The sequence below is a fragment of the Histoplasma capsulatum genome, genomic scaffold (assembly GCF_000149585.1).
Source record: "Histoplasma capsulatum NAm1 scaffold_7 genomic scaffold, whole genome shotgun sequence".
Lineage (NCBI taxonomy): Eukaryota > Fungi > Ascomycota > Eurotiomycetes > Onygenales > Ajellomycetaceae > Histoplasma > Histoplasma mississippiense.
Genome location: NW_001813976.1, coordinates 1,772,444 through 1,780,866, shown reverse-complemented (window position 1 = coordinate 1,780,866; position 8,423 = coordinate 1,772,444). Strand labels below are relative to the sequence as shown.

Below are 8,423 nucleotides of genomic sequence, written 5' to 3'. Positions count from 1 at the left end.
TTCGGAGGAATTCATGTCAGCCCTGTTCTAAGGCTTCAACCCGGGAGGCTTTTATCGGGCCCCGGGAGGATTTTAGACTGCTTCAGGACCGGATATTCATAGCGGCCTGCCCTTGATGAGGCTGCGATTCTCTATCGGTGGCCGGATTGGTGGTTGATCCCTGAGCATTCACAGTGCTGACTTCTGGCGCAAGTGCTGAATTACAGCTCGGGTTATTCCCCACTGGCCTGCGGGGAACTGAGCGCGCTCTAGAACATGAAGGGGTTGTTGCAGAACGGACGGGGTGTGGCCCACTCCGTACAGGTAATGATCTCACGGTGGAAGGATAGCATTTTGGACAGAGATGTGTTGAAGGCTGGGGCCCTGAGGGCGACACATAGGTATAAAGGATTTCGGTTGACCTGGGTAAAAAGAAATAGTTGTTCCATTCAGCAAGGACTGCTTCTATTCTGACTTGGCGCTCGTCGTCGCCTTCCTGGGCACAGTCCTTGCGGTCACGCTGAATTTCAGCACGGAGCTTACGAGGTAGATGAGACTGACTAGCCGCTGGGGCCAAATGCGGGGGGAATAAGTAATTTAGAAATGTGTCCCAGTCATGCTGCATAATTTCGACACCACGTGGCCGCAGACATTTGGGAAAACGATGATAGTCTTTCGGCTGGCTTCGGGGGTAGATAGTTAAGGTGTGCTGGAGAAGCTCCTGGGGTTCTGCGTGAGAAACCGGTCGCACTCTAAAGTACGGGGCGCCAGAGATGAAGTTGGGAATAGAAGCAAAGTTGTTGTAAGGCGGTATTCGAGCATCATTGTCAACAAGCGGCTGCTCTGCAGCAGCGCCCACAGTGATGGAAGACTCGTTGCTTGAAGCTGGGTTGAGTGGGTCAATAGGGGTGTATGGAGGCGGGGCATCATCCGGGGTGCTGGGAATCAAGGTCATGTTCTATAAAATGCCTTCCTTCAAGCCGCACGCAGACGGAATTTGACAAACTTATAGGTGGCTATAGTAGGAGAGGAGTTCGCTGTGCGGTGAGATGCGATGAGGAAAGGTCAGAGGAACAGGAGAGTCCCAGCGACAGGCGTTTTCACTATATAACTATCTCGAGCCCGCTCTGGTTGCTGCATTAGCGCCGTCCGCCACAGCGTTTCGTTGAAAACTAGGCAGCGACATTTCTCCCGGATGCACCGCATCGACCGTCGATCTTGGCCCAATGGTGATGAAGCCTTGGTGCCCAGAAGTCAAGCTTTTCCAGGGCTGGTTTTGCATTTGCAGAATTGTCGTCCTCAGCCTCGATTTTGGGCAGCACGATGGAAGTATAAAAGAGTTGCATGGAACATGGGTCTTTTATAGTCGCGCTCACCTTTATAGAAAGTTATGCTCTTCCAAGGGTTGTGGATTACTCCGCCTCATCATTATTGCTGTTGTCTCGCCAGAGGTTATCTTGCTGCCTTCGAGAGTGCCTTCGAGCTATATCAAATCCACATCCTGGGCCGTGTCCCGGATGACCGCGCCCGGGCTGATGGCATGGACAGTGGCACAATCGCCAACTTCACGCGTCCACGTTCTCGTCATGGCTTCAATCGCTGCCATGGCTCCTCCGTAGATACTCTGGCCTTCAAAGTCTAAGCTTGCACTAACACTTGAGAGGCTTGCAATTCTCCTCGATCGGTCGCGTGGTAGGTAATGGGGTCACGGCTTGTATAGAAGAATAAGAATCCTGAATCGTATATGTCGAGTATTTATAACTCAGGAAAAGAATGTAGTATAAGCTAAAAAGATTAAAAATGATAATTTTCGTATGAGATATCTGTTTCATCAGACAGTATGCTACTAAGGTCGCCCCTCACAGAGCGAGGTGAGTAATGAGGCAAATGCCAGCCCCAAAGAGACAAGTTTGCCTTGCGGGTAAAGCATGTCAAATATGTTTGTTCCTCGTGCATATATTTCGTGGTCCATCAAAAAATACGGTGACATGATGGGGATTTCTCAAGACCAGAACCCCAATTTAGCGCATCGGACCCCTCGGCCATCCTGCCTTGGATGACAAGCGGATAATGGACGCTCTGGGCAAAACCGGTTGACGAGGCGGAAGTATATTTTTAAAGTTTTGGGTTGGAGAATTAAGCTATGGTCAAATCTGGACTAGCTTCTTTCATATGATAGTGGGATTCGCTTGGCACGGACCCTGCATTGTGGCAGAGGTTCGCTAGGGTCCTTTGTCAGTTGGGAAATGGCGTGTTCTCCCTAACATGTTAGCATCATTGGTCTAGTGGTAGAATTCATCGTTGCCATGGCTTTGAGTTAAAAAGTTAGAAATTCGATGAGGCCCGTGTTCGATTCACGGATGATGCAATTAACTTCGTATTAGGTACCGTCCTTTTTTTTTTCATTTTTTCCATTTTTTCTTTCTTTCTTTCTTTCTTTTTTTTTTTTTTTTTTTTTTTTTTTTTTTTTTTTTGGGCTTTTTAGGTCAGGGCATATAAAACCCAGAGAATAAAATAGTGGCAGTTTGCCATCGGAAAACTCGATAGTTCAAGGGATGGAACCTTGCATCCATGGTATATCCTGATTGTTCCTGCTCAAACCATTTCAAACTATAAGTTCAGCAGTTTGAGGACTCCATCTGTCTGAATCTACAGATGACAAGCATCCTGGAGTTCCAATCTATTTGCGTGGTAAAGGGATGGTTACATATCCCTTGCGTTTGTAAACATCTTCAACAATTCACTATTTCACACAGGCTGTCCGCTCCAACGCGATTTTATGCCCAGTCAACAGAGACGCTAATGCTAACGGTTGGAATAGTCTTATCTATAATAACTATGGGCGAGAGTGAACTACATAGCTGGAGAAAATCGGTAGGCAGACGCCGTTTTGAGTACGGAAGTACACCTTCTAACTGAAAAAGAAAAGATAGCACATGGAAAAGATCAATCCCAAGCATCTCCCCAATCATCCCCACTCGCATCGTCTTTCGGTTTTGTATCGATCGTTTTAGCTGGTTGGGATGTTCCGCCCTTGACAGACAAGTTCTTGCTGCTCGAGATGTTTGGTTTCGATGTGCTTGTTAGCCGCGTGGCACTGGCAGCCTTCATCGCGGTCGACTTCGAAAGTCCTTTAGGTAAGGGGTTTTTAGATTTTGCTTTGGACTGGGCGGCTAACCAACCGGCAAAATCGGGTTCTCCACCGTCATCAAATACGGTGTGCGGAGAAGTTGCTAGAACACTAGGAGAATGTGATCTTTTAGCATCAAAAGGATCGTCCGCTCCATCATCTTCATTGGCCTCATCATCCATAGCTCCCCATGCGTCAAACGCGTCCTCTTCTTCGTCGTCTTCTTTGGGTTCAGGTTCCAATTTACCTCCTAGGGGTGGAGGTGCTGATGGGGCTCGGGGAATATGTTGCGCACCGGGTCGCAAGATTTGTTTTGATTTGTCGAGTTGGACAGATGGTGACGAGATCGCTGGACGCGGCACTGAGGAAGATCGGAGTGTAGGTACAGCAATGGGCTGATTGCCATTGGATGTTGGTTCAATTTCACCTTTCGCACTAGTTATTTTATTTGTAAATGATGAAATTGCCCATCCTGCCCAGGATGTGTCATTTAGCGTCCCCATTCGGGCAGCACCTGCGGCAGGGGCATCAGAGTGATTCTGGGCTGGTAACGCTGTATCTGGTAGCGATGCGCTGAATTTGCGAATTCGTTGCAGATATAAATCAAGCGTTTTGTTCGCCTGATCACGAACGAGCCTTTTCATTGGTTGGTGAAAATTAATTTCTGCCCTAGTGCTTGGAATGGCAATACTAACTTTTCCTTGTCTAATAAAGAAGGGCATATTGCTGGTAGCAATTTCGTTGCACAGTCCTCCTCAGTAAATAGGTCTAGAGTTGCACCTAGAGCAAGCAAGCCTGCGTTTCGGGCATGGACGAACGGATCCCTCAGGGATCGACTAAATGCGGCTGTGAGGACTTTGGCTCTTGACTTTATAAGCAGTTTCGGTATTAGCAATCAAATTGTAGTCAACCAAAATAAAAGAAGGAACTGACACTTTGTCCCAGGTTCCTTGCAATTCTACCGAGACATATGGTCGTGTTTGTTCGGATTCCAGGTTGCTCATCGTTGGCAGTTTTGGCGAGGTATCGCAACAGTTCGCCGTTGATGGTGCGGTCAGAGAGTTTCCCGATGACCGTGAGCACTGCTTTTACAGTCTCCTCTCTTACAACCGGAGCGATATCGGTAAAACCAGTCACCTGAAAGCATCTGTTAATATATAAAAAGCAAGACTATCCAATCGTTCCCATGGTATAAAACATACCATTTGGGGAAATATTTTGTCGTTAACAATCTTCTGTGGGAGACGGTCGATCATCAGAGGGAGATTATCGAGCAAGCAGACACGTATAGCACGGTCAGGGTTGCCGAATAATCGTACAATAACCGGTGTAAGTTTACTCGAATACTCTTCCTCTGAGAGCTTCGTGCCGATCTTCAATATGGAAGCTAAAACTTTCGGACCCCCACCACCAAACACGACTGAGTTCAGCAGCTCGGGCAAAACTTTCATCTTAAAGAAATCTTCGGGAAAATCATCTGATAGCTCATCGAGTTCACTAAAATAGCGGGATTAGACGAATAGTCACAGAGGCTCTTAAAAATAGATATAGAAGTACTTAATAAATTGATCCCTCTCCTCTTCGCTTTTCAATCCTAGACTTTCAATATCCTGTGTGAGCCTTATCAGCGGGGTTTCAAAGAAGCCACCACTGCGCTTTCCTTGTTCCAGGAAATTGGACACACTCAGCCTTAATTTTGGATTGGGATTCATAAGTCTTTTGTAACTTTGATGCATGCTCGGCGGGACATTCGAAGTCTGGCCTGCCTGCTCGTTTCCTCTATAGCTGCCGTTAAAAACTTCGAAAATAAGGCTCCCGAAATTGTAAGAGTCCGTCGCAGGTAATGGGTTGCGTTTGATAATTTCCCAGCCGCCTTTTGCGATCTCCGGTGGTGCGTAACGTGAGGAATCTGGTAAAAGACTACCATATGTCTGCTGCAATGTTAACCACCAACTCTCACGAGTAAGGCGGAGAGAGGGAAACGAACGTATATTACAGCATCGTCCTCCTTCATAGAGCTAAGTAGATCAAATCCGCCAAGTTTCCATTCCCCACTTTCACTTGTGTATATAGAGGAGACCCGGACCGCGCCATGAACCGACGAAGCATCTTCATTGATAAACTTAAGCGTTGACTGCAAAGGTCCCAGAATTAACGAAAAAAAACTTTGAGTAAATGAGTAATTTCATTATGTATGAGCCTTACAGCAATCGCAAATAAGCCCCATTTTGCGGTCTCCTCGCTCAGACTCCTCCTTTTTACCGGCCAGGAAAGGGGACTGATCCTTTCGGTCACGATATAAATGTTCGCGTCTGTCTACGGCTTCCCGTTAACTTTTCTTGTTTCTGTGGTGAAAATAGAAGAACGACACAGCAATATCACGCGAAACAAGCAAGAGTATCCCCACCTCTACCGTTTCCAACACTTTAATCACGCCGGGGTGCCTGAGGGTACGGTGTTTGCGAATTGCATTTTTCGCGAGGGGCAGGCGGGATTTATTTGCTGCAATATCAAAGGTAAATATACTGCATGAAGAGCCATCTTCCTAAATTATCAAAAAGTTGATAAGATTAGCTCCAGAAAGTCAGGTTGGCGTGGAAGTTCCGAACCCCATACCCGTTTTGTCCCGTTGTGAAGTGTCCAGGTGGACTCGTTATCATCAACTCGGTCGCCGAAACTGTACGGAAACGAGCTACCCTTGGCAATAGCTGAAGCAACAGCTGACTTTAGAAAATCCATGTCCAGGAAAATAAAGAAGAGGTGATAAATTCCGCCGCAAGTAGCTAAAGGAGGCCACCGGGATTGTTTTTCTTTTCCCCTTTTGCGCGAAAAATACGAACTTGCTTGTCAAATAAACATTTGCATGTGTTGTATATCATTATTACAAAGTCGATGGACTCTGAAAAAAGAAAAGAGAATGGGTATTAGGTGGTATCTGTACTGGTTGGAAGTAAAATAATATCATCATGAGGGATCCGCCTCCACACCTTGCATGGTCGCGGCTCTGTCATGATGTCCCAATTGAGCTTAGCGTTATGGTTGGCGCCTCCGTTGTCCAGTTTCCTCCCAGATACTGAAGCTTTGACAATCACTATTCTCCTGCTCGAGAACCAATATTGGCAGGATGAATCCTACTCTGAATTACAAGGCTTTTATAATGTTTCTCCATCACCTCCTTTAAACTTATAAACTGGGCATCTCAGCTTCTAGAAACAGGTCAGTTCCCGACCCATCTCGATGGCTGTGTTTCCCTCTCCCCTAACCCCAAGTTGAGAAGAATCTACACACCTATTTTCCCACTTTCATCCCTCATAATCTCCTATGATGCGAGACTGGTAAAAGGTCAGACTCCCAAAAGAACGTCAGGCAAGAGCTTTGGCACATGCACAGAGAGATGCGGTACTCGCACCCATGGGACAAGACAAAATGGACATATCGACACGACAGACTACTTCAATGTTTGCGAGGTGGAATCCTTTTTCTTCTTCGCCTTGATTCTCTCTGTCTCTCTTCTGTGACTGATAAGTCAGATATATCATGATTTTTTTTCTTTTTTTTTTTTTTTTTAAAAAAAAAAAAGTACGAAGTTATTGAATGCCCATCGCCCAACTGGTGGCGAATATCCTGGTCCTCTCGCGGCCCTCCTACCTCTCAACCATTTTCCTTCCTCTACTCCTCTCTGTTTCTCTTCGCTATCTCCTCACTTTGGGGAGGGATTGTCGCAGGCACACTGTCGGCAAGAGGGATCTGATTTCTGACCCCTAAAGTACTGGGACAGTCATGAACTTATCATGGAAGATCTCTTGGAGAAAAGCAAGATACCAGTGTGTTCAACAACCACTTGCCGCCACTTAACTGGAGTTCCTGTCTGCTTTGCTTCATGAGGACGCGAGGAGCTAATGGCAGTGGCGGACAATGCAAAAATTTTCAACTTTCCTGTGCGCGAACCAGAAATAGAGAGGAGACGGGAGAGGGATTGGCTTGGGAGTGAGAGGGAAACGAGAATTTACCGAAGTTCGTCTCTCCTAAGTAGGGCATTGTGGAGTTTTTGACTTCTTAGTTGGGAAAAAATCTTTATATCTGTTTTGGCCCCCGCAGTTATGGATCGAGAGTCGTTTCTCCCGCAAACGGAGTTGCTTGTTGTGCGTCCCTTTTGCCTTGCCTCGTAGTGGGCTCTCCTGCTGAGAACCGCTTTTTCTGCTGCATTGTAACTCTTCGCTTGCACGTATGAATGATGACCAAAATGAAAACTGAAAAGACCTGAGGAGAAATTTAAAAGAAAAAGTTCGAAGGAGATGACAGCAATTATATCACATCACACCACCTCACATCACCATCAAATCTCTTATCCCCCTGGATTGGGTGACTATAATGTCAAAAGAATCCCAATCCTGAGTCCCAAGGAGCGAGGCAAACCGAGAGAGGACAAGGGCATGGTTCAAAAACTCTGCTAAGTCTCTTTCAACCCTCCTTTCTGCATCTGCTGACAATGTTCATTCCCGCGCCTCCTAGATACATACCCAACGACAATAGATATATACACGGTTCCCTAAAAACGAGAGCGACAACAACAAGGAAACAAAACATCTTGTCTCCATACCACCCATTTTAAAGGGGGTGGAACGAATACGAACCAGAAAAAAATACAATAAATCAACTTACGCATTTTCATTGCAACGTAATACACGACAGGATCATCATCGCATATACAACGCATACACCAACCCACAAAAGTCTTACAGCATTTTACCACACAGCACACCACGCATCCACGCACAGTACACACAGCACATAAAAAAATGCATGAAACCATGGAATATTGAAGTATCAAGCCTACCCCATCCGCTAATAATCCTCACAATCTCAACAGAACCCTCGTTTCCCCTCTTTCCTGCCCGCACCCACACTTTCAAACCTCAAAAACAACCGAAGGCAAAGAAGAAAGGCGATAAAAAAGAGAGGACCCATGGACGCACGAATAGTGGAAGGGGCAACTCACGACTATCAATATATTATTCTACTTACATATCTAACCTAATAGAATGAGAATACAATTCTGTTGCAGCCTCGTTGGCAGTTAGTCCGCATGGTCATTCGGCCAGACAAGACATCTAGGTGGCTCGCCCTCCAACTCCCCTTCCCCTTGCCTCTCATAAAAAGCACTCACACACGTACATTCTATATGGTAACCCATACGAAGTACACGTTGTACACATCTCCTTCCATATGTTATGGCATGCAACGTAGCACAATATACTTGCACGTAACGTAGTTCCAATAAGAGTATTCATACGTGCAATCATCGCATACCTAG

General features: G+C 46.1%; 4 protein-coding genes and 1 non-coding gene across 5 annotated transcripts; 2 read left to right on the top strand and 3 right to left on the bottom strand.

Moving 5' to 3' along the window:
- Window positions 1-255: 255 nt before the first annotated feature.
- Window positions 256-682, top strand: HCAG_06150 (predicted protein; the record flags this gene model as incomplete). Its single annotated transcript, XM_001538495.1, has 3 exons — window positions 256-380; window positions 486-525; window positions 581-682. 3 exons carry the CDS (start codon window positions 256-258, stop codon window positions 680-682), a joined length of 267 nt encoding a protein of 88 aa, XP_001538545.1.
- Window positions 683-1,462: 780 nt separating this feature from the next.
- HCAG_06149 (predicted protein) lies at window positions 1,463-1,585 on the bottom strand (the record flags this gene model as incomplete). The annotated part of the gene is made up of 1 exon (XM_001538494.1): window positions 1,463-1,585. The coding sequence occupies one exon, from the start codon at window positions 1,583-1,585 to the stop codon at window positions 1,463-1,465; it is 123 nt and encodes a 40-aa protein (XP_001538544.1).
- Window positions 1,586-2,250: 665 nt separating this feature from the next.
- Window positions 2,251-2,347, top strand: HCAG_09404. Its single transcript has one exon. It is a non-coding gene; the product is annotated as a tRNA-Gly (tRNA).
- Window positions 2,348-2,925: 578 nt separating this feature from the next.
- On the bottom strand, window positions 2,926-5,848 carry HCAG_06148 (conserved hypothetical protein; the record flags this gene model as incomplete). Its single annotated transcript, XM_001538493.1, has 8 exons — window positions 2,926-3,745; window positions 3,805-3,977; window positions 4,043-4,246; window positions 4,312-4,606; window positions 4,667-5,040; window positions 5,097-5,243; window positions 5,517-5,654; window positions 5,726-5,848. 8 exons carry the CDS (start codon window positions 5,846-5,848, stop codon window positions 2,926-2,928), a joined length of 2,274 nt encoding a protein of 757 aa, XP_001538543.1.
- Window positions 5,849-7,207: 1,359 nt separating this feature from the next.
- HCAG_06147 (predicted protein) lies at window positions 7,208-7,315 on the bottom strand (the record flags this gene model as incomplete). Its single annotated transcript, XM_001538492.1, has 1 exon — window positions 7,208-7,315. One exon carries the CDS (start codon window positions 7,313-7,315, stop codon window positions 7,208-7,210), a length of 108 nt encoding a protein of 35 aa, XP_001538542.1.
- Window positions 7,316-8,423: the final 1,108 nt, after the last annotated feature.